This window comes from Salvelinus alpinus, chromosome 14 (assembly GCF_045679555.1).
Source record: "Salvelinus alpinus chromosome 14, SLU_Salpinus.1, whole genome shotgun sequence".
NCBI lineage: Eukaryota > Metazoa > Chordata > Actinopteri > Salmoniformes > Salmonidae > Salvelinus > Salvelinus alpinus.
Genome location: NC_092099.1, coordinates 34,618,242 through 34,645,169, shown reverse-complemented (window position 1 = coordinate 34,645,169; position 26,928 = coordinate 34,618,242). Strand labels below are relative to the sequence as shown.

The following is a 26,928-nucleotide window of genomic DNA, read 5'->3' as shown; positions in this document are numbered from 1 at the left end:
CTGTACCTAATACATACTGTTCATTAAGACTACTGTACCTAATACATACTGTTCATTAAGACTACTGTTCCTTAAGACTACTGTTCATTAAGACTACTGTTCCTTAAGACTACTGTACCTAATACATACTGTTCATTAAGACTACTGTACCTAATACATACTGTTCCTTAAGACTACTGTTCATTAAGACTACTGTACCTAATACATACTGTTCATTAAGACTACTGTTCATTAAGACTACTGTACCTAATACATACTGTTCATTAAGACTACTGTACCTAATACATACTGTTCCTTAAGACTACTGTTCATTAAGACTACTGTACCTAATACATACTGTTCATTAAGACTACTGTTCATTAAGACTACTGTACCTAATACATACTGTTCATTAAGACTACTGTACCTAATACATACCGTTCATTAAGACTACTGTACCTAATACATACTGTTCCTTAAGACTACTGTACCAAATACACACTGTTCCTTAAGACTACTGTTCATTAAGACTACTGTACCTAATACACACTGTTCATTAAGACTACTGTACCTAATACATACTGTTCCTTAAGACTACTGTTCATTAAGACTACTGTACCTAATACATACTGTTCATTAAGACTACTGTACCTAATACATACTGTTCCTTAAGACTACTGTTCATTAAGACTACTGTACCTAATACATACTGTTCATTAAGACTACTGTACCTAATACATACTGTTCCTTAAGACTACTGTTCTTTAAGACTACTGTACCTAATTCATACTGTTCCTTAAGACTACTGTTCCTTAAGACTACTGTACCTTAAACATACTGCACATACATGTGGGTGGGGGATCCACATACAATTATATAGCGTGTGTGTGTGTGTGTGTTAAATAGACAGCCTCCCCCCTGTATTCCATGTGTGTGTTAAATAGACAGCCTCCCTCCTATATTCCATGTGTGTGTTAAAAAGACAGCCCCCCTCCTATATTCCATGTGTGTTAAATAGACAGCCCCCCTCCTATATTCCATGTGTGTTAAATAGACAGCCTCCCTCCTATATTCCATTTGTGTGTTAAATAGACAGCCCCCCTCCTATATTCCATGTGTGTGTTAAATAGACAGCCCCCCTCCTATATTCCATTTGTGTGTTAAATAGACAGCCCCCCTCCTATATTCCATGTGTATGTCAAATAGACAGCCCCCCTCCTATATTCCATTTGTGTGTCAAATAGACAGCCCCCCTCCTATATTCCATTTGTGTGTTAAATAGACAGCCCCCCTCCTATATTCCATGTGTGTGTTAAATAGACAGCCTCCCTCCTATATTCCATGTGTGTGTTAAATAGACAGCCTCCCTCCTATATTCCATGTGTGTGTTAAATAGACAGCCTCCCTCCTATATTCCATGTGTGTGTTAAATAGACAGCCCCCCTCCTATATTCCATTTGTGTGTTAAATAGACAGCCTCCCTCCTATATTCCATGTGTGTGTTAAATAGAGAGCCCCCCTCCTATATTCCATGTGTGTGTTAAATAGACAGCCCCCCTCCTATATTCCATGTGTGTGTTAAATAGACAGCCCCCCTCCTATATTCCATGTGTGTGTTAAATAGACAGCCTGCCTCCTATATTCCACGTGTGTGTTAAATAGACAGCCTCCCTCCTATATTCCATTTGTGTGTTAAATAGACAGCCCCCCTCCTATATTCCATGTGTATGTCAAATAGACAGCCCCCCTCCTATATTCCATTTGTGTGTTAAATAGACAGCCCCCCTCCTATATTCCATTTGTGTGTTAAATAGACAGCCTCCCTCCTATATTCTATGTTTGTGTTAAATAGACAGCCCCCCTCCTATATTCCATGTGTGTGTGTTAGACAGCCTCCCTCCTATATTCCATGTGTGTGTTAAATAGACAGCCTCCCTCCTATATTCCATGTGTGTGTTAAATAGACAGCCCCCCTCCTATATTCCATGTGTGTGTTAAATAGACAGCCTCCCTCCTATATTCCATGTGTGTGTTAAATAGACAGCCCCCCTCCTATATTCCATGTGTGTGTTAAATAGACAGCCTCCCTCCTATATTCCATGTGTGTGTTAAATAGACAGCCCCCCTCCTATATTCCATGTGTGTGTTAAATAGACAGCCTCCCTCCTATATTCCATGTGTGTGTGTTAGACAGCCTCCCTCCTATATTCCATGTGTGTGTGTTAGACAGCCTCCCTCCTATATTCCATGTGTGTGTTAAATAGACAGCCCCCCTCCTATATTCCATGTGTGTGTGTTAGACAGCCTCCCTCCTATATTCCATGTGTGTGTTAAATAGACAGCCTCCCTCCTATATTCCATGTGTGTGTTAAATAGACAGCCTCCCCCCTGTATTCCATTTGTGTGTTAAATAGAAAGCCCCCCTCCTATATTCCATTTGTGTGTTAAATAGACAGCCTCCCTCCTATATTCCATGTGTGTGTTAAATAGACAGCCTTCCCCCTATATTCCATTTGTGTGTTAAATAGACAGCCTCCCTCCTATATTCCATTTGTGTGTTAAATAGACAGCCTCCCTCCTATATTCTATGTGTGTGTTAAATAGACAGCCCCCCTCCTATATTCCATTTGTGTGTTAAATAGACAGCCTCCCTCCTATATTCTATGTGTGTGTTAAATAGACAGCCCCCCTCCTATATTCCATGTGTGTGTTAAATAGACAGCCCCCCTCCTATATTCCATTTGTGTGTTAAATAGACAGCCCCCTCCTATATTCCATGTGTGTGTGTGTTAAATAGACAGCCCCCTCCTATATTCCATGTGTGTGCGTGTTAAATAGACAGCCCCCTCCTATATTCCATGTGTGTGTGTGTTAAATAGACAGCCCCCTCCTATATTCCATGTGTGTGTGTGTTAAATAGACAGCCCCCCTCCTATATTCCATTTGTGTGTTAAATAGACAGCCCCCCTCCTATATTCCATTTGTGTGTTAAATAGACAGCCTCCCTCCTATATTCCATGTGTGTGTTAAATAGACAGCCCCCCTCCTATATTCCATGTGTATGTCAAATAGACAGCCCCCCTCCTATATTCCATGTGTGTGTTAAATAGACAGCCCCCCTCCTATATTCCATGTGTGTGTTAAATAGACAGCCCCCCTCCTATATTCCATGTGTGTGTTAAATAGACAGCCTCCCTCCTATATTCCATGTGTGTGTTAAATAGACAGCCTCCCTCCTATATTCCATGTGTGTGTTAAATAGACAGCCTCCCTCCTATATTCCACGTGTGTGTTAAATAGACAGCCCCCCTCCTATATTCCATTTGTGTGTTAAATAGACAGCCTCCCTCCTATATTCCATGTGTATGTCAAATAGACAGCCCCCCTCCTATATTCCATTTGTGTGTTAAATAGACAGCCCCCCTCCTATATTCCATTTGTGTGTTAAATAGACAGCCTCCTTCCTATATTCTATGTGTGTTAAATAGACAGCCTCCCTCCTATATTCCATTTGTGTGTTAAATAGACAGCCCCCCTCCTATATTCCATTTGTGTGTTAAATAGACAGCCTCCCTCCTATATTCTATGTGTGTTAAATAGACAGCCTCCCTCCTATATTCCATGTGTATGTCAAATAGACAGCCCCCCTCCTATATTCCATTTGTGTGTTAAATAGACAGCCTCCCTCCTATATTCCATGTGTGTGTGTGTTAGACAGCCCCCCTCCTATATTCCATGTGTATGTCAAATAGACAGCCCCCCTCCTATATTCCATTTGTGTGTTAAATAGACAGCCCCCCTCCTATATTCCATGTGTGTGATAAATAGACAGCCTCCCTCCTATATTCCATTTGTGTGTTAAATAGACAGCCCCCCTCCTATATTCCATTTGTGTGTTAAATAGACAGCCTCCCTCCTATATTCTATGTGTGTGTTAAATAGACAGCCTTCCCCCTATATTCCATGTGTGTGTTAAATAGACAGCCCCCCTCCTATATTCCATGTGTGTGTTAAATAGACAGCCCCCCTCCTATATTCTATGTGTGTGTTAAATAGACAGCCTCCCTCCTATATTCCATGTGTATGTCAAATAGACAGCCCCCCTCCTATATTCCATTTGTGTGTTAAATAGACAGCCTCCCTCCTATATTCCATGTGTGTGTTAAATAGACAGCCTTCCCCCTATATTCCATGTGTGTGTTAAATAGACAGCCTCCCTCCTATATTCCATGTGTATGTCAAATAGACAGCCCCCCTCCTATATTCCATTTGTGTGTTAAATAGACAGCCCCCCTCCTATATTCAATTTGTGTGTTAAATAGACAGCCTCCCTCCTATATTCCATGTGTATGTCAAATAGACAGCCCCCCTCCTATATTCCATTTGTGTGTTAAATAGACAGCCTCCCTCCTATATTCCATGTGTATGTCAAATAGACAGCCCCCCTCCTATATTCCACGTGTGTGTTAAATAGACAGCCTCCCTCCTATATTCTATGTGTGTGTTAAATAGACAGCCCCCCTCCTATATTCCATGTGTGTGTTAAATAGACAGCCCCCCTCCTATATTCCATTTGTGTGTTAAATAGACAGCCCCCTCCTATATTCCATGTGTGTGTGTGTTAAATAGACAGCCCCCTCCTATATTCCATGTGTGTGTGTGTTAAATAGACAGCCCCCTCCTATATTCCATGTGTGTGTGTGTTAAATAGACAGCCCCCTCCTATATTCCATGTGTGTGTGTGTTAAATAGACAGCCCCCCTCCTATATTCCATTTGTGTGTTAAATAGACAGCCCCCCTCCTATATTCCATTTGTGTGTTAAATAGACAGCCTCCCTCCTATATTCCATGTGTGTGTTAAATAGACAGCCCCCCTCCTATATTCCATGTGTATGTCAAATAGACAGCCCCCCTCCTATATTCCATGTGTGTGTTAAATAGACAGCCCCCCTCCTATATTCCATGTGTGTGTTAAATAGACAGCCCCCCTCCTATATTCCATGTGTGTGTTAAATAGACAGCCTCCCTCCTATATTCCATGTGTGTGTTAAATAGACAGCCTCCCTCCTATATTCCATGTGTGTGTTAAATAGACAGCCTCCCTCCTATATTCCACGTGTGTGTTAAATAGACAGCCCCCCTCCTATATTCCATTTGTGTGTTAAATAGACAGCCTCCCTCCTATATTCCATGTGTATGTCAAATAGACAGCCCCCCTCCTATATTCCATTTGTGTGTTAAATAGACAGCCCCCCTCCTATATTCCATTTGTGTGTTAAATAGACAGCCTCCTTCCTATATTCTATGTGTGTTAAATAGACAGCCTCCCTCCTATATTCCATTTGTGTGTTAAATAGACAGCCCCCCTCCTATATTCCATTTGTGTGTTAAATAGACAGCCCCCCTCCTATATTCCACGTGTGTGTTAAATAGACAGCCTTCCCCCTATATTCCATGTGTGTGTTAAATAGACAGCCTCCCTCCTATATTCCATGTGTATGTCAAATAGACAGCCCCCCTCCTATATTCCATTTGTGTGTTAAATAGACAGCCCCCCTCCTATATTCAATTTGTGTGTTAAATAGACAGCCTCCCTCCTATATTCCATGTGTATGTCAAATAGACAGCCCCCCTCCTATATTCCATTTGTGTGTTAAATAGACAGCCTCCCTCCTATATTCCATGTGTATGTCAAATAGACAGCCCCCCTCCTATATTCCACGTGTGTGTTAAATAGACAGCCTCCCTCCTATATTCTATGTGTGTGTTAAATAGACAGCCCCCCTCCTATATTCCATGTGTGTGTTAAATAGACAGCCCCCCTCCTATATTCCATTTGTGTGTTAAATAGACAGCCCCCTCCTATATTCCATGTGTGTGTGTGTTAAATAGACAGCCCCCTCCTATATTCCATGTGTGTGTGTGTTAAATAGACAGCCCCCTCCTATATTCCATGTGTGTGTGTGTTAAATAGACAGCCCCCTCCTATATTCCATGTGTGTGTGTGTTAAATAGACAGCCCCCCTCCTATATTCCATGTGTGTGTTAAATAGACAGCCCCCCTCCTATATTCCATGTGTGTGTTAAATAGACAGCCCCCCTCCTATATTCCATGTGTGTGTTAAATAGACAGCCTCCCTCCTATATTCCATGTGTGTGTTAAATAGACAGCCTCCCTCCTATATTCCATGTGTGTGTTAAATAGACAGCCTACCTCCTATATTCCACGTGTGTGTTAAATAGACAGCCCCCCTCCTATATTCCATTTGTGTGTTAAATAGACAGCCTCCCTCCTATATTCCATGTGTATGTCAAATAGACAGCCCCCCTCCTATATTCCATTTGTGTGTTAAATAGACAGCCCCCCTCCTATATTCCATTTGTGTGTTAAATAGACAGCCTCCTTCCTATATTCTATGTGTGTTAAATAGACAGCCTCCCTCCTATATTCCATTTGTGTGTTAAATAGACAGCCCCCCTCCTATATTCCATTTGTGTGTTAAATAGACAGCCTCCCTCCTATATTCTATGTGTGTGTTAAATAGACAGCCTTCCCCCTATATTCCATGTGTGTGTTAAATAGACAGCCCCCCTCCTATATTCCGTGTGTGTGTTAAATAGACAGCCCCCTCCTATATTCCATGTGTGTGTGTGTTAAATAGACAGCCCCCCTCCTATATTCCATTTGTGTGTTAAATAGACAGCCCCCCTCCTATATTCCATTTGTGTGTTAAATAGACAGCCTCCCTCCTATATTCCATGTGTGTGTTAAATAGACAGCCCCCCTCCTATATTCCATGTGTATGTGAAATAGACAGCCCCCCTCCTATATTCCATGTGTGTGTTAAATAGACAGCCCCCCTCCTATATTCCATGTGTGTGTTAAATAGACAGCCCCCCTCCTATATTCCATGTGTGTGTTAAATAGACAGCCTCCCTCCTATATTCCATGTGTGTGTTAAATAGACAGCCTCCCTCCTATATTCCATGTGTGTGTTAAATAGACAGCCTACCTCCTATATTCCACGTGTGTGTTAAATAGACAGCCCCCCTCCTATATTCCATTTGTGTGTTAAATAGACAGCCTCCCTCCTATATTCCATGTGTATGTCAAATAGACAGCCCCCCTCCTATATTCCATTTGTGTGTTAAATAGACAGCCCCCCTCCTATATTCCATTTGTGTGTTAAATAGACAGCCTCCTTCCTATATTCTATGTGTGTTAAATAGACAGCCTCCCTCCTATATTCCATTTGTGTGTTAAATAGACAGCCCCCCTCCTATATTCCATTTGTGTGTTAAATAGACAGCCTCCCTCCTATATTCTATGTGTGTTAAATAGACAGCCTCCCTCCTATATTCCATTTGTGTGTTAAATAGACAGCCCCCCTCCTATATTCCATTTGTGTGTTAAATAGACAGCCTCCTTCCTATATTCTATGTGTGTTAAATAGACAGCCCCCCTCCTATATTCCATGTGTATGTCAAATAGACAGCCCCCCTCCTATATTCCATTTGTGTGTTAAATAGACAGCCTCCCTCCTATATTCCATGTGTATGTCAAATAGACAGCCCCCTCCTATATTCCATTTGTGTGTTAAATAGACAGCCCCCCTCCTATATTCCATGTGTGTGATAAATAGACAGCCTCCCTCCTATATTCCATGTGTATGTGAAATAGACAGCCTCCCTCCTATATTCTATGTGTGTGTTAAATAGACAGCCTTCCCCCTATATTCCATGTGTGTGTTAAATAGACAGCCCCCCTCCTATATTCCATGTGTGTGTTAAATAGACAGCCCCCCTCCTATATTCTATGTGTGTGTTAAATAGACAGCCTCCCTCCTATATTCCATGTGTATGTCAAATAGACAGCCCCCCTCCTATATTCCATTTGTGTGTTAAATAGACAGCCCCCCTCCTATATTCCATGTGTGTGTTAAATAGACAGCCTTCCCCCTATATTCCATGTGTGTGTTAAATAGACAGCCTCCCTCCTATATTCCATGTGTATGTCAAATAGACAGCCCCCCTCCTATATTCCATTTGTGTGTTAAATAGACAGCCCCCCTCCTATATTCCATTTGTGTGTTAAATAGACAGCCTCCCTCCTATATTCCATGTGTATGTCAAATAGACAGCCCCCCTCCTATATTCCATTTGTGTGTTAAATAGACAGCCTCCCTCCTATATTCCATGTGTATGTCAAATAGACAGCCCCCCTCCTATATTCCACGTGTGTGTTAAATAGACAGCCTCCCTCCTATATTCCATGTGTATGTCAAATAGACAGCCCCCCTCCTATATTCCATTTGTATGTCAAATAGACAGCCCCCCTCCTATATTCCACGTGTGTGTTAAATAGACAGCCTCCCTCCTATATTCCATGTGTATGTCAAATAGACAGCCCCCCTCCTATATTCCATGTGTATGTCAAATAGACAGCCCCCCTCCTATATTCCATTTGTGTGTTAAATAGACAGCCCCCCTCCTATATTCCACGTGTGTGTTAAATAGACAGCCTCCCTCCTATATTCCATGTGTATGTCAAATAGACAGCCACCCTCCTATATTCCATTTGTGTGTTAAATAGACAGCCACCCTCCTATATTCCATTTGTGTGTTAAATAGACAGCCACCCTCCTATATTCCATGTGTGTGGGTGTGTGTGTTAAATAGACAGCCTCCCTCCTATATTCCATGTGTGTGTGTGTTAAATAGACAGCCTCCCTCCTATATTCCATGTGTGTGTGTGTGTTAAATAGACAGCCTCCCTCCTATATTCCATGTGTGTGTGTGTTAAATAGACAGCCTCCCTCCTATATTCCATGTGTGTGTGTGTTAAATAGACAGCCCCCTCCTATATTCCATGTGTGTGTGTGTTAAATAGACAGCCTCCCTCCTATATTCCATGTGTGTGTGTGTGTTAAATAGACAGCCTCCCTCGTATATTCCATGTGTGTTAAATAGACAGCCTCCCTCCTATATTCCATGTGTGTGTGTGTTAGACAGCCTCCCTCCTATATTCCATGTGTGTGTGTGTGTGTGTGTGTGTGTTAAATAGACAGCCTCCCTCCTATATTCCATGTGTGTGTGTCTTAAATAGACAGCCTCCTTCCTATATTCCATGTGTGTGTGTGTGTGTGTGTGTGTGTTAAATAGACAGCCTCCCCCCTATATTCCATGTGTGTGTGTGTGTTAAATAGACAGCCTCCTTCCTATATTCCGTGTGTGTGTGTCTTAAATAGACAGCCTCCTTCCTATATTCCATGTGTTTGTGTCTTAAATAGACAGCCTCCTTCCTATATTCCATGTGTGTGTGTGTGTGTTAAATAGACAGCCTCCCCCCTATATTCCATGTGTGTGTGTCTTAAATAGACAGCCTCCTTCCTATATTCCATGTGTGTGTGTGTGTGTGTGTGTTAAATAGACAGCCTCCCCCCTATATTCCATGTGTGTGTGTCTTAAATAGACAGCCTCCTTCCTATATTCCATGTGTGTGTGTGTGTGTGTGTGTGTGTTAAATAGACAGCCTCCCTCCTATATTCCATGTGTGTGTGTCTTAAATAGACAGCCTCCTTCCTATATTCCATGTGTGTGTGTGTGTGTGTGTTAAATAGACAGCTGCCTCCTATATTCCATGTGTGTGTGTTAAATAGACAGCCTCCCTCCTATATTCCATGTGTGTGTGTGTGTTAAATAGACAGCCTCCCTCCTATATTCCATGTGTGTTAAATAGACAGCCTCCCTCCTATATTCCATGTGTGTGTGTGTTAAATAGACAGCCCCCTCCTATATTCCATGTGTGTGTGTGTTAAATAGACAGCCTCCCTCCTATATTCCATGTGTGTGTGTGTGTTAAATAGACAGCCTCCCTCCTATATTCCATGTGTGTGTGTGTGTTAGACAGCCTCCCTCCTATATTCCATGTGTGTGTTAAATAGACAGCCTCCCTCCTATATTCTATGTGTGTGTTAAATAGACAGCCTCCCTCCTATATTCCACGTGTGTGTTAAATAGACAGCCTCCCTCCTATATTCCATGTGTATGTCAAATAGACAGCCCCCTCCTATATTCCATTTGTGTGTTAAATAGACAGCCCCCCTCCTATATTCCATGTGTGTGATAAATAGACAGCCTCCCTCCTATATTCCATGTGTATGTGAAATAGACAGCCTCCCTCCTATATTCTATGTGTGTGTTAAATAGACAGCCTTCCCCCTATATTCCATGTGTGTGTTAAATAGACAGCCCCCCTCCTATATTCCATGTGTGTGTTAAATAGACAGCCCCCCTCCTATATTCTATGTGTGTGTTAAATAGACAGCCTCCCTCCTATATTCCATGTGTATGTCAAATAGACAGCCCCCCTCCTATATTCCATTTGTGTGTTAAATAGACAGCCCCCCTCCTATATTCCATGTGTGTGTTAAATAGACAGCCTTCCCCCTATATTCCATGTGTGTGTTAAATAGACAGCCTCCCTCCTATATTCCATGTGTATGTCAAATAGACAGCCCCCCTCCTATATTCCATTTGTGTGTTAAATAGACAGCCCCCCTCCTATATTCCATTTGTGTGTTAAATAGACAGCCTCCCTCCTATATTCCATGTGTATGTCAAATAGACAGCCCCCCTCCTATATTCCATTTGTGTGTTAAATAGACAGCCTCCCTCCTATATTCCATGTGTATGTCAAATAGACAGCCCCCCTCCTATATTCCACGTGTGTGTTAAATAGACAGCCTCCCTCCTATATTCCATGTGTATGTCAAATAGACAGCCCCCCTCCTATATTCCATTTGTATGTCAAATAGACAGCCCCCCTCCTATATTCCACGTGTGTGTTAAATAGACAGCCTCCCTCCTATATTCCATGTGTATGTCAAATAGACAGCCCCCCTCCTATATTCCATGTGTATGTCAAATAGACAGCCCCCCTCCTATATTCCATTTGTGTGTTAAATAGACAGCCCCCCTCCTATATTCCACGTGTGTGTTAAATAGACAGCCTCCCTCCTATATTCCATGTGTATGTCAAATAGACAGCCACCCTCCTATATTCCATTTGTGTGTTAAATAGACAGCCACCCTCCTATATTCCATTTGTGTGTTAAATAGACAGCCACCCTCCTATATTCCATGTGTGTGGGTGTGTGTGTTAAATAGACAGCCTCCCTCCTATATTCCATGTGTGTGTGTGTTAAATAGACAGCCTCCCTCCTATATTCCATGTGTGTGTGTGTGTTAAATAGACAGCCTCCCTCCTATATTCCATGTGTGTGTGTGTTAAATAGACAGCCTCCCTCCTATATTCCATGTGTGTGTGTGTTAAATAGACAGCCCCCTCCTATATTCCATGTGTGTGTGTGTTAAATAGACAGCCTCCCTCCTATATTCCATGTGTGTGTGTGTGTTAAATAGACAGCCTCCCTCGTATATTCCATGTGTGTTAAATAGACAGCCTCCCTCCTATATTCCATGTGTGTGTGTGTTAGACAGCCTCCCTCCTATATTCCATGTGTGTGTGTGTGTGTGTGTGTGTGTTAAATAGACAGCCTCCCTCCTATATTCCATGTGTGTGTGTCTTAAATAGACAGCCTCCTTCCTATATTCCATGTGTGTGTGTGTGTGTGTGTGTGTGTGTGTGTGTGTGTGTTAAATAGACAGCCTCCCCCCTATATTCCATGTGTGTGTGTGTGTTAAATAGACAGCCTCCTTCCTATATTCCGTGTGTGTGTGTCTTAAATAGACAGCCTCCTTCCTATATTCCATGTGTTTGTGTCTTAAATAGACAGCCTCCTTCCTATATTCCATGTGTGTGTGTGTGTGTTAAATAGACAGCCTCCCCCCTATATTCCATGTGTGTGTGTCTTAAATAGACAGCCTCCTTCCTATATTCCATGTGTGTGTGTGTGTGTGTGTGTTAAATAGACAGCCTCCCCCCTATATTCCATGTGTGTGTGTCTTAAATAGACAGCCTCCTTCCTATATTCCATGTGTGTGTGTGTGTGTGTGTGTGTGTTAAATAGACAGCCTCCCTCCTATATTCCATGTGTGTGTGTCTTAAATAGACAGCCTCCTTCCTATATTCCATGTGTGTGTGTGTGTGTGTGTTAAATAGACAGCTGCCTCCTATATTCCATGTGTGTGTGTTAAATAGACAGCCTCCCTCCTATATTCCATGTGTGTGTGTGTGTTAAATAGACAGCCTCCCTCCTATATTCCATGTGTGTTAAATAGACAGCCTCCCTCCTATATTCCATGTGTGTGTGTGTTAAATAGACAGCCCCCTCCTATATTCCATGTGTGTGTGTGTTAAATAGACAGCCTCCCTCCTATATTCCATGTGTGTGTGTGTGTTAAATAGACAGCCTCCCTCCTATATTCCATGTGTGTGTGTGTGTTAGACAGCCTCCCTCCTATATTCCATGTGTGTGTTAAATAGACAGCCTCCCTCCTATATTCTATGTGTGTGTTAAATAGACAGCCTCCCTCCTATATTCCACGTGTGTGTTAAATAGACAGCCTCCCTCCTATATTCCATGTGTATGTCAAATAGACAGCCCCCTCCTATATTCCATTTGTGTGTTAAATAGACAGCCCCCCTCCTATATTCCATGTGTGTGATAAATAGACAGCCTCCCTCCTATATTCCATGTGTATGTGAAATAGACAGCCTCCCTCCTATATTCTATGTGTGTGTTAAATAGACAGCCTTCCCCCTATATTCCATGTGTGTGTTAAATAGACAGCCCCCCTCCTATATTCCATGTGTGTGTTAAATAGACAGCCCCCCTCCTATATTCTATGTGTGTGTTAAATAGACAGCCTCCCTCCTATATTCCATGTGTATGTCAAATAGACAGCCCCCCTCCTATATTCCATTTGTGTGTTAAATAGACAGCCCCCCTCCTATATTCCATGTGTGTGTTAAATAGACAGCCTTCCCCCTATATTCCATGTGTGTGTTAAATAGACAGCCTCCCTCCTATATTCCATGTGTATGTCAAATAGACAGCCCCCCTCCTATATTCCATTTGTGTGTTAAATAGACAGCCCCCCTCCTATATTCCATTTGTGTGTTAAATAGACAGCCTCCCTCCTATATTCCATGTGTATGTCAAATAGACAGCCCCCCTCCTATATTCCATTTGTGTGTTAAATAGACAGCCTCCCTCCTATATTCCATGTGTATGTCAAATAGACAGCCCCCCTCCTATATTCCATGTGTGTGTTAAATAGACAGCCTCCCTCCTATATTCCATGTGTATGTCAAATAGACAGCCCCCCTCCTATATTCCATTTGTATGTCAAATAGACAGCCCCCCTCCTATATTCCACGTGTGTGTTAAATAGACAGCCTCCCTCCTATATTCCATGTGTATGTCAAATAGACAGCCCCCCTCCTATATTCCATGTGTATGTCAAATAGACAGCCCCCCTCCTATATTCCATTTGTGTGTTAAATAGACAGCCCCCCTCCTATATTCCACGTGTGTGTTAAATAGACAGCCTCCCTCCTATATTCCATGTGTATGTTAAATAGACAGCCACCCTCCTATATTCCATTTGTGTGTTAAATAGACAGCCCCCCTCCTATATTCCATGTGTGTGGGTGTGTGTGTTAAATAGACAGCCTCCCTCCTATATTCCATGTGTGTGTGTGTTAAATAGACAGCCTCCCTCCTATATTCCATGTGTGTGTGTGTGTTAAATAGACAGCCTCCCTCCTATATTCCATGTGTGTGTGTGTTAAATAGACAGCCTCCCTCCTATATTCCATGTGTGTGTGTGTTAAATAGACAGCCCCCTCCTATATTCCATGTGTGTGTGTGTTAAATAGACAGCCTCCCTCCTATATTCCATGTGTGTGTGTGTGTGTGTGTGTTAAATAGACAGCCTCCCTCCTATATTCCATGTGTGTTAAATAGACAGCCTCCCTCCTATATTCCATGTGTGTGTGTGTTAGACAGCCTCCCTCCTATATTCCATGTGTGTGTGTGTGTGTGTGTGTTAAATAGACAGCCTCCCTCCTATATTCCATGTGTGTGTGTCTTAAATAGACAGCCTCCTTCCTATATTCCATGTGTGTGTGTGTGTGTGTGTGTGTGTGTGTGTGTTAAATAGACAGCCTCCCCCCTATATTCCATGTGTGTGTGTGTGTTAAATAGACAGCCTCCTTCCTATATTCCATGTGTGTGTGTCTTAAATAGACAGCCTCCTTCCTATATTCCATGTGTTTGTGTCTTAAATAGACAGCCTCCTTCCTATATTCCATGTGTGTGTGTGTGTTAAATAGACAGCCTCCCCCCTATATTCCATGTGTGTGTGTCTTAAATAGACAGCCTCCTTCCTATATTCCATGTGTGTGTGTGTGTGTGTGTGTGTGTTAAATAGACAGCCTCCCCCCTATATTCCATGTGTGTGTGTCTTAAATAGACAGCCTCCTTCCTATATTCCATGTGTGTGTGTGTGTGTGTGTGTGTGTTAAATAGACAGCCTCCCTCCTATATTCCATGTGTGTGTGTCTTAAATAGACAGCCTCCTTCCTATATTCCATGTGTGTGTGTGTGTGTGTTAAATAGACAGCCTCCCCCCTATATTCCATGTGTGTGTATGTGTTAAATAGACAGCTGCCTCCTATATTCCATGTGTGTGTGTTAAATAGACAGCCTCCCTCCTATATTCCATGTGTGTGTGTGTGTTAAATAGACAGCCTCCCTCCTATATTCCATGTGTGTTAAATAGACAGCCTCCCTCCTATATTCCATGTGTGTGTGTGTTAAATAGACAGCCCCCTCCTATATTCCATGTGTGTGTGTGTTAAATAGACAGCCTCCCTCCTATATTCCATGTGTGTGTGTGTGTGTGTTAAATAGACAGCCTCCCTCCTATATTCCATGTGTGTGTGTGTGTTAGACAGCCTCCCTCCTATATTCCATGTGTGTGTTAAATAGACAGCCTCCCTCCTATATTCTATGTGTGTGTTAAATAGACAGCCTCCCTCCTATATTCCACGTGTGTGTTAAATAGACAGCCTCCCTCCTATATTCTATGTGTGTGTTAAATAGACAGCCCCCCTCCTATATTCCACGTGTGTGTTAAATAGACAGCCTCCCTCCTATATTCCATGTGTATGTCAAATAGACAGCCACCCTCCTATATTCCATTTGTGTGTTAAATAGACAGCCCCCCTCCTATATTCCATGTGTGTGTGTGTGTGTGTTAAATAGACAGCCTCCCTCCTATATTCCATGTGTGTGTGTGTTAAATAGACAGCCTCCCTCCTATATTCCATGTGTGTGTGTGTGTTAAATAGACAGCCTCCCTCCTATATTCCATGTGTGTGTGTGTTAAATAGACAGCCTCCCTCCTATATTCCATGTGTGTGTGTGTTAAATAGACAGCCCCCTCCTATATTCCATGTGTGTGTGTGTTAAATAGACAGCCTCCCTCCTATATTCCATGTGTGTGTGTGTTAGACAGCCTCCCTCCTATATTCCATGTGTGTGTGTGTGTGTGTGTTAAATAGACAGCCTCCCTCCTATATTCCATGTGTGTGTGTCTTAAATAGACAGCTTCCTTCCTATATTCCATGTGTGTGTGTGTGTGTGTGTGTTAAATAGACAGCCTCCCCCCTATATTCCATGTGTGTGTGTCTTAAATAGACAGCCTCCCTCCTATATTCCATGTGTGTGTGTGTGTGTTAAATAGACAGCCTCCCTCCTATATTCCATGTGTGTGTGTCTTAAATAGACAGCATCCCTCCTATATTCCATGTGTGTGTGTGTGTGTGTTAAATAGACAGCCTCCCCCCTATATTCCATGTGTGTGTGTCTTAAATAGACAGCCTCCTTCTTATATTCCATGTGTGTGTGTGTGTGTGTTAAATAGACAGCCTCCCCCCTATATTCCATGTGTGTGTGTGTGTTAAATAGACAGCCTCCCTCCTATATTCCATGTGTGTGTGTGTTAAATAGACAGCCGCCTCCTATATTCCATGTGTGTGTGTGTGTGTGTTAAATAGACAGCCTCCCTCCTATATTCCATGTGTGTGTGTGTGTTAAATAGACAGCCTCCCTCCTATATTCCATGTGTGTTAAATAGACAGCCCCCTCCTATATTCCATGTGTGTGTGTGTGTTAAATAGACAGCCTCCCTCCTATATTCCATGTGTGTGTGTGTGTTAAATAGACAGCCTCCCTCCTATATTCCATGTGTGTGTTAAATAGACAGCCTCCCTCCTATATTCCATGTGTGTGTGTGTTAGACAGCCTCCCTCCTATATTCCATGTGTAAGTCAAATAGACTGCCTCCCTCCTATATTCCATGTGTGTTAAATAGACAGCCCCCCTCCTATATTCCATTGTGTGTTAAATAGACAGCCCCCCTCCTATATTCCATGTGTGTGTTAAATAGACAGCCCCCCTCCTATATTCCATGTGTGTTAAATAGACAGCCTCCCTCCTATATTCCATGTGTGTGTGTGTTAGACAGCCTCCCTCCTATATTCCATGTGTGTGTGTGTGTGTGTGTTAAATAGACAGCCTCCCTCCTATATTCCATGTGTGTGTGTCTTAAATAGACAGCTTCCTTCCTATATTCCATGTGTGTGTGTGTGTGTGTGTGTGTTAAATAGACAGCCTCCCCCCTATATTCCATGTGTGTGTGTCTTAAATAGACAGCCTCCCTCCTATATTCCATGTGTGTGTGTGTGTGTTAAATAGACAGCCTCCCTCCTATATTCCATGTGTGTGTGTCTTAAATAGACAGCATCCCTCCTATATTCCATGTGTGTGTGTGTGTGTGTTAAATAGACAGCCTCCCCCCTATATTCCATGTGTGTGTGTCTTAAATAGACAGCCTCCTTCCTATATTCCATGTGTGTGTGTGTGTGTGTTAAATAGACAGCCTCCCCCCTATATTCCATGTGTGTGTGTGTGTTAAATAGACAGCCTCCCTCCTATATTCCATGTGTGTGTGTGTTAAATAGACAGCCGCCTCCTATATTCCATGTGTGTGTGTGTGTGTTAAATAGACAGCCTCCCTCCTATATTCCATGTGTGTGTGTGTGTTAAATAGACAGCCTCCCTCCTATATTCCATGTGTGTTAAATAGACAGCCTCCCTCCTATATTCCATGTTTGTTTGTGTTAAATAGACAGCCCCCTCCTATATTCCATGTGTGTGTGTGTGTTAAATAGACAGCCTCCCTCCTATATTCCATGTGTGTGTGTGTGTTAAATAGACAGCCTCCCTCCTATATTCCATGTGTGTGTTAAATAGACAGCCTCCCTCCTATATTCCATGTGTGTGTGTGTTAGACAGCCTCCCTCCTATATTCCATGTGTAAGTCAAATAGACTGCCTCCCTCCTATATTCCATGTGTGTTAAATAGACAGCCCCCCTCCTATATTCCATTGTGTGTTAAATAGACAGCCCCCCTCCTATATTCCATGTGTGTTAAATAGACAGCCTCCCTCCTATATTCCATGTGTGTGTGTGTTAGACAGCCTCCATCCTATATTCCATGTGTGTGTTAAATAGACAGCCTCCCTCCTATATTCCATGTGTGTTAAATAGACAGCCCCCCTCCTATATTCCATGTGTGTGTTAAATAGACAGCCTCCCTCCTATATTCCATGTGTGTGTTAAATAGACAGCCTCCCTCCTATATTCCATGTGTGTTAAATAGACAGCCTCCCTCCTATATTCCATGTGTATGTCAAATAGACAGCCCCCCTCCTATATTCCATGTGTATGTCAAATAGACAGCCTCCCTCCTATATTCCATTTGTGTGTTAAATGGGTAGCCTCCCTCCTATATTCCATTTGTGTGTGTATGTTAAATAGACAGCCTCCCTCCTATATTCCATGTGTATGTGTGTGTGTGTGTGTTAAATAGACAGCCTCCCCCCTATATTCCATGTGTATGTTAAATAGACAGCCTCCCTCCTATATTCCATGTGTGTGTGTATGTTAAATAGACAGCCTCCCTCCTATATTCCATTTGTGTGTGCGTGTGTTTAATAGACAGCCTCCCCCCTATATTCCATGTGTGTGTTAAATAGACAGCCTCCCTCCTATATTGAGGCGGCAGGTAGTCTAGTGGTTAGTGCGTTGGACTAGTAACCGAAAGGTTGCAAGATTGAATCTCCGAGCTGACAAGGTAAAAATCTGTCGTTCTGCCCCTGAAGAAGGCAGTTAACCCACTGTTAACCCACACATCCACACAAACACACAGAGTCAAGAGAATGAGAGAGAGAGCAGACCCTCCCCTACACAGTGCTGTAATAAAAGCAGGCAAACTACAACTCAAGGAGTTTAACTACATGGGCAGTTCTGACTCTGACATTCAGTAACAGACTGTAATATACTGTAACATACTGTAATATACTGTAACATACTATAATATACTGTAACAGACTGTAATATACTGTAACATACTATAATATACTGTAACAGACTGTAATATACTGTAACTTGTCATTGCCATAGGAACCTAAAGAGAATACACAACATGAGCTCCATTTTACACACGCAGCGCAGATTCAAGCAAGTCTGTATTCAACTTGGAAACCGGCCAATAGGCGCAACAGTGAGCTCTATTACCTTCAAGTAGGTTTCAGTTTTGCATCTGCCTCCAAAGGTTGCATGTTCGAATTCAGCGACAGAAAGTAATTTTTTTATATTTTGGGGTTTTAAGCTTACCCAAAACCTTAACACTTAACCATTCAGAGTTAATGCCTAACCTTAAGAATTCTGAGTTAATGCCTAAACTTAAGAATTATGAGTTAATGCCTAAACTTAAGAATTCTGAGTTAATGCCTAAACTTAACCTTAAACACTTTGTTTGGAACAACTTCAAAATTGGATATTTGAGAAACATGGATGAACGTCTAATTCTGACATGAGACTGTTAGAGCTTGTATGGAATCTATACAGTACAATAAGCTGTGAGAGTTAATGAGTAATTGTGTGGGTAACCTTGCCAATGCGTGAGGTGGTTGACAGGTAATGTTCAGGTGAGGTAGAACAAGGATTCCCAAACTCGGTCCTGCATGGGGGATTATCTGGAGGTTCACAGTAGAATCCAGGTGGTTCACAGAACTACGGATCTTGAAAATTCTACGGAACCACTGATCTAGAATAGTTACTGCTGCTCCTGTCTTTACATGAAGACATGTAGGAATGTAGGACATGTCTATGTAGGAATACCCATACCTGCGTTCTAAATAGAAGCCATTTTTGGTATGTAAAAACTGAAAGTTTTATAGTATGTGACATTTTAAAAATTTAGTATGCTTTAAATGCCAAGATGTCATACTAATTTCACCCTTTTATCTAGTAGAATTCGCTGCACAATATTGAGGAAAATAATAGTATTTTCAGATCCATGTGTGTTTGACAACAGCTGATAATCAGCTGATGATCAAAGAAGGGGATGGGATGTAGCAAAATGAACAAATGGCGGGAAACATTGTGCATTAGATGACACATTGTCAGTACACTGTAAAAAATGATGTGTTGAATCTACTTTAAAAAGGCAACAATTTAGACACAATATTATTGAGTATATGTAATTTCCTATATTCAAATTTACACAATTAAAGTAAGTCCAGGGAAACAAGCATAACCATAAAAATAATTTGGTTTAATAAAATAAACATAGGCCTATATGAGTTTTACTTAATCTCCTTGATGAGTTACTTTTAGTGATTGTGTCTTAATGTTTAATTTTTTTTAATGTATTTGTTAATTTGCTATTTATCAGCTTCGGCAGGCATTGTTGAGCGTGGTGCTCAATCCACCTGCAGTAACTGGAGGTAGAACTGCGAGCATTGCAATGTGCTGCATTTGCCTCTGTCATTTGGAAATGGTCGGTCTCATCATTGAATGTAAATTTGCCTGTGAAATTGTGAAAAATATGATAATACCCTTTTAGTGTAAGTGCTGTTTGATAAAGCCCTTTTTACATCAGCAGTTGTCACAAAATGTTTTATTAAACACATTTCTACCAGTGTCCACACGCTATAGAATAGACACATGCAGTAGGCCACAACCTATAGGACTATATATATATATATATATATATACAGTAGAACACATCTACACACCAGCATCATATCTTGGTAAATAACATTTTACATAATATAATGATAAATCAGAACGGGTTTATAAACATATTTTTTAAATTCTGCATTTCAGCCTCAGGTACAGATAGACAGACATGATGTACTAAAAGTAGCAGGTGTGAAAGGTTTGTACTTAAAGATCCAGTGAATTCCAAAACGTGATTTTCCTGTGTTTTATATACACTGAGTGTACAAAACCTTAGGAACACCTTCCTAATATTGGGTTGCACCCCCTTTTGCCCTCAGAACAGCCTCAATTTTTCAGGGCACGGACTCTATAAGATGTCGAAAGTGTTCGCCAGGGATGCTAGCCCATGTTGACTCCAATGCTTCCCACAGTTGTGTCAAGTTGGCTGGATGTCCTTTGGGTGGTGGACCATTCTTGATACACACGGGAAACTGTTGAGCATGAAAAACCCAGCAGTGTTGCAGTTCTTGACACACTCAAACCGGTGCGCCTAGCACATATTACCATCCCCCTTTCAAAGGCACTTAAATATTTTGTCTTGGCCATTCACCCTCTGAATGGCAAACATACACAATCCATGTCTCAATTGTCTCAAGGCTTAAAAGTCCTTCTTTAACGTGTCTCTGCCCCTTCATCTACACTAGCTGAAATGGATTTAAGAAGTGACATCAATAAGGGATCATGGCTTTCACCTGTATTCAGCTGGTCAGTCTATGTCATGGAATGAGCAGGTGTTCCTAATGTTTTGTACACTCAGTGTATATTTCCACACTATGAGGTTGGAATAATACTGTGAAATTGTGAACATTATGATAATGCCCTTTTAGTGTAGGGGAAAGTAGGGTAAGTTTGAGTAGGCAGGTAGGCTAGTGGTTAGAGTGTTGGGCCAGTAACCGAAAGGCTGCTAGATCAAATCCCCGAGCTGACAAGGTAAAAATCTGTCGTTCTGCCCCTGAACAAGGCAGTTGACCCACTGTTCCTAGGCCTTCATTGCAAATAAGAATATGTTCTTAACTGACTTGCCTAAAGGTTAAATAAAAAAGTTGAGCCCTCTTTTACATTCAGCATCACTCCGTCAAGGGAAATATTCTTTCTAACAAAGATATCAACATATAATTAGAATTCAGTGGTCTAAAGTACTTAAGTAAAAATACTTTAAAGTGGTACATAAGTAGTTTTTTGGGGATATCTGTACTTTAATTTACTATTTATATTTTTGACAACTTTTACTTTAACTTCACTACATTCCCAAAGAAAATAATGTGCTTTTTGCTCCATACATTTTACCTGACACCCAAAAGTACTCATTACATGTTGAATGCTTAGCAGGACAGGAAAATGGTCCAATTCACGCAAGAAAACACATTGTCATCCCTACTGCCTCTGATCTGGCAGGCTCACTAAACACAAATGCATAGTTTGTAAATGATATATGATTGTTGGAGTGTTCCCCTGGCTATCCGTATATTTTAAAAACAAGAAATATAAGGAATTTGAAATGATTTATACTTTTACTTTTGATACTTAAATATATCTTAGCAATTAAATAAACTTTTGATACTTAAGTATATATAGAACTAAATACTTTTAGACTTTTACTCAAGTAGTATTTTACTGGGTGACTTTCACTTTTACTTGAGTAACTTTCAAATAAAGGTATCTATACTTTTACTCAAGTATGATATTTGGGTACTTTTTCCACCACTGCCAGAATTCATGTAAACATTACAGTATTAAAAACATAGCTTGTCCAAAAAAAGTGGTCTCTTGGCACAACTTGTTGAGCCGCGGGACAGGGTAAGTTAAGCCACCTACACATTTCTGTACTGAATACAATATTACCACTACCTTTTTAAAACCATGTTTATCTTTATTAACCAAACACAATTCAACACCATCACAATAGCTTTTATGCCTCTTAATAATTTTTATCATATTTTAACACAGGATTACACCTAACAAACACTAAACAATTTAAAACACTTTTAACATAGGCCAGGCCCTGTTGTCACCTCATATCCCAGAGATAATGCCTTGCATTATGCCTGGGAAGAAAATACTTTAATTTGCTCAACTTGTCATTGGTTCATCCATTGCCTCATTTTACCCCATGGCCACTGGCTCAACTTACCCCAAAGGCAAACATTTTGACTATATTAGACAACATAGCTACAAGGATGCATTTTCATGCTAGGTTTAGGACCTCATATTAAAGCTTATAGACCCCAACTGATGTATAGAAGAATCTTAAAATGATCTACTTTGTTTTAGATACAAGCATCATGAAACCTCCAACACAATAAATTCATTTGACTTGGTGAAAATCGTTTTTTGGAGGTAAATTGCTTGCCACTTTATCCATATGGACCCCGTTCTAAATATTTTGTCAAATGATACATTTTGTGTATGTTTTCCTAGAAACAAGGGTGGCTCAACTTACCCCACTCTCCCCTAAGAGCTTTTTTAAAAGATTGGCTGAAATTTCTGCCTGTTTTGGTGGGATGGCGTTTTGGCCTGCCTGTTGACATCACCAGGCAGTAAATGAGTTAATAGACCACTAATAAAGAGAGTTCCAAACCTCTGCCAATAACAGCTAGTTTTCAGTTTCCCCTCCCCACTCAGACCACTCTCAGACAGTCCTAGCTAAATTCTTGCTTGAGAAATTGCTCATTGCTAAGAAACCATTTTTGAACATTTTAATTGAAAACAATCACAGTAAGGTACTTAATTGTTACCCAGAAATGATTTGATATTGAGATAAAAACGGCTGCATTGGGCCTTTAACCGACTTCTCTCAAGTAGAAACAAAAACATAAAGCACCATAAAACTAGTTGTAAAAGTGCTTACCAAAGTACATTAGTGGATGTAAAAGTGCTTACCTTGTGTCTTGGCTCCAATCACCAAACTGCCCAGCAGGAGAATCCACAGGTATGACATCATGGGAACAGTGTTCTGAATTACAAAACTGGAGTTTTAAACTTTTCTATTGAATAGTGAGAATAAAATAATAAAAGTAGTAATGATGATGGTGATGATGTTTCTGGTAATGTATACTAGCTATGTGTATGATGTGGTATGATGTGCGATGGCTATATTCTCATGTTGCCTTCTCCTCTGCTGCAGCTCCAATCTTCTCATATATTCTTTTGTCTGTACATGGACCCAACTTTAGGGGGTGTGTCTTTGTCTGGGGTGTGGCTGGGACAGAGTAACTGATAGTTGAGTGGCAGGGTTGGGGAGTAACAGATTACATCGAATCAAATCAAATCAAATTGTATTTGTCACATGCGCCGAATACAACAGGTGTAGACTTTAGGTGAAATGCTTATTTACAAGCCCTTAACCAACAATGCAGTTTTAAGAAAAATACCTACAAAAATAAGAAATCAAAGTAACGAGGCTATATACAGGGGTACCGGTACAGAGTCCATGTGGAGGCTATATACAGGGGTACCGGTACAGAGTCAATGTGGAGGCTATATACAGGGGTACCGGTACAGAGTCAATGTGGAGGCTATATACAGGGGTACCGGTACAGAGTCAATGTGGAGGCTATATACAGGGGTACCGGTACAGAGTCCATGTGGAGGCTATATACAGGGGTACCGGTACAGAGTCAATGTGCGGGGGCACCGATTAGTCGTAGTAATTAAGGTAATATATACATGTAGGTAGAGTTAAGAAAGTGACTTATGCATAGATAATGACAGAGAATAGCAGCAGCATAAAATAGAGGGGGGGGGGGGGGGGGGGCAATGCAAATAGTCTGGGTAGCCATTTGATTAGATGTTCAGTAGTCTTATGGCTTGAGGGTAGAAGCTGTTTAGAAGCCTCTTAGACCTAGACTTGGCGCTACCGCTTGCCGTGCGGTAGCAGAGAGAACAGTCTATGACTAGGGTGGCTGGAGTCTTTGACAATTTTTAGGGCCTTCCTCTGACACCGCCTGGTATAGAGGTCCTGGATGGCAGGAAGATTTGCCCAAATTATGTATTGGGCCGTACACACTACCCTCTGAAGTGCCTTGCGGTCGGAGGCCGAGCAGTTGCCATACCAGGCAGTGATGCAACCAGTCAGGATGCTCTCAATGGTGCAGCTGTAGAACCTGAGGATCTGAGGACCCATGCCAAATCTTTTCAGTCTCCTAAGGGGGAATAGGTTTTGTTGTGCTCTCTTCATGACTGTCTTGGTGTCCTTGGACCATGTTAGTTTGTTGGTGATGTGGACACCAAGGAACTAGAAGCTCTCAACCTGCTCCACCTCAGCCCCGTCGATGAGAATGGGGGCGTGCTCAGTCCTCCTTTTCCTGTAGTCCACAATAATCTCCTTAGTCTTGATCACATTGAGGGAGAGGTTGTTGTCCTGGCACCTCAGGGCCAGGTCTCTGACCTCCTCCCTACATGCTGTCTCATTGTTGTTGGTGATCAGGCTTACCACTGTTGTGTCATCGACAAACTTAATGATGGTGTTGGAGATGTGCCTGGCCGTGCAGTCATGAGTGAACAGGTAGTACAGGAGGGGACTGAGCACGCACCCCTGAGGGGCCCCCGTGTGAGATCAGCGTGGTGGATGTGTTGCTACCTACCCTGACCACCTGGGGGCAGCCCGTCAGGAAGTCCAGGATCCAGTTGCAGAGGGAGGTGTTTAGTCCCAGAGTCCTTAGCTTGGTGATGAGCTTTGAGGGCACTATGGTGTTGAACACTGAGCATTAGTCAATGAATAGCATTCTCACATAGGTGTTCCTTTTGTCCAGGTGGGAAAGGGCAGTGTGGAGTGCAATTGAGATGGCATCATCTGTGGATCTGTTGGGGCGGTATGCAAATTGGAGTGGGTCTAGAGATTCTGGGATAATGGTGTTGATGTGAGTCATGACCAGCCTTTCAAAGCACTTCATGGCTTCAGGTGTAGTCATTTAGGCAGGTTACCTTAGTGTTCTTGGGCACAGGGACTATGGTGGTCTGCTTGAAACATGTTGGTATTACAGACTCAGACAGGGAGAAGTTGAAAATGTCACTGAAGACACTTGCCAGTTGGTCAGCGCATGCTCGGAGTACACGTCCTCGTAATCCGTCTGACCCAGCAGCCTTGTGAATGTTGACCTGTTTAAAGGTCTTACTCACATCGGCTGTGGAAAGAGTGATCACACAGTCATCCAGAACAGCTGATGCTCTCATGCACTCAATTAGCCATGTCAGCTAACAGTTTTTAGATTGGTAAATTAGTCTAGCCAGTTATCTAAACTTGTAGTTATGATGGACGAATGCCGACCGGGCACACAGGGTACACCTGGTGTAACGACGGGTGAGTGAAATGAATGAGGAGTCAACTGCAGAGAGCGAAATGTACGGGAAAACGCTTTAATGTCCTTCGAAAACGTAACAGGTCCAAACATGAGTGAATGCCCAAAACACTGGCGCTAAACAAACCCCAAACCTTGTTACAAACACTGGACAGCAAAAAAAAAAAAACAGACACGAAACATCACCACACGTAACAACCAATAAGCCCGCACAAACACTAGCGGGCAAAACGAACCTAAATAGCACCCATCCCAAAACCCCAACAAGGAACAGGTGAAAACAATTAGACAGACATAAACGAAAAGGAAAAAGGGATCGGTGGCAGCTAGTAGACCGGCGACGACGACCGCCGAGCGCCACCCGAACAGGAAGGGGAGCCACCTTCGGTAGTATTCGTGACACATGGACCCTGACCTCCAGGGGGCCCCCATTGATTTTGTTAGTTAGTCCTACTCAGATAACATTAACATAGCATAAATCATGGTAAAATGTGTAGCATTGCAGGAATTTAGCTTTAAAACTGCTACATTTTCCCTCTGCCCCATGGCAAAATTAGTAGAATTGCATGAAATGTTTTAGAAAATGTCAAAATGTTCTCTCCGCCCCGTGGCAAAATTTGTAGAACTGCAAAAATATCTCTCTGCCCCATGGCAAAATGAGTAGAATTGCATATTTTTTTTACACAATTGAAAAATGATCTCCGCCCCATGGCTAAATGTGTAGAGTTGCAGAAAACGTGCTTTAAAACTGAAACATTTTCTCTTCGCCCAAATCTTGCTTAGGGCCCCCAAAAGGCTAGAGCCGGCCCTGGGTAGTACTACCTCAATGGTAGTGTGACTAGCTTAACTTGGAGAGGCTACTATATGGAAACAGCAGCCTGTTGTCGCCATCTAGTGCTTCATTAAAGTACTGAGATTAATGAACGCTGAATTGGTGCACGCCGCTCTTATAATATAGGTCATTAAGAAGAGTCACATTCTGATGAATGTCTACGCTCCACGAACCCTAAACAGGCACCATGCTGATCATTGTTTTATTTATTTGGCTTTTCATTTTAATCTGTTTACACCAAATAAGATATCCTATTTAGATCATTATTGATGGTAGCCTAACCATTAGGCTGTCAGCTTATCCGAATTGTTCCAATGAAATGAATAGGCTAATGTTGATGACCGAAAAATACATCTATAAATATAGGCCTATACTAATGAATAACATAGCTCTCTGAAATAAATCGTAATCATGTTCAACTGAACGAATGTTGTTGCTAGCATGAAAAAAAGTATCCTAGCTGTGCGATCTGTTATAATACAATATGATAAACATACAACCCTATTATGTTACTAGCTACTCACAGAGCGAATATATAGCCACAGATATTTCTATAGCCTCGAGTCAAGACAGGACCGTGTTATTATTATCATTATTACCAAGCCCCTCACAGCGTGTGCTGCCTGCTGGTCGCCCTCGGGCACTTTTAACCGAGTTCACCACATGCACGCCTCACGGAGAGGATAGGAATACTAATCAACTGGTTTTCTTTGC

The 26,928-nt window shown here is 41.8% G+C and overlaps 1 protein-coding gene across 1 annotated transcript in view; it reads right to left on the bottom strand.

Annotated features, from left to right (window-relative positions):
* Nucleotides 1–23,207, bottom strand: part of LOC139538831 (brain acid soluble protein 1-like) — a 42,153-nt gene extending 18,946 nt beyond the window's left edge. The window contains exon 1 of the mRNA XM_071341310.1: nucleotides 22,966–23,207. Coding sequence (XP_071197411.1) covers nucleotides 22,966–23,026 — 61 coding nt within the window. The 5' untranslated portion in view covers nucleotides 23,027–23,207. The remainder of the gene's footprint in view (nucleotides 1–22,965) is intronic.
* Between the last annotated feature and the right edge of the window lie 3,721 nt (nucleotides 23,208–26,928).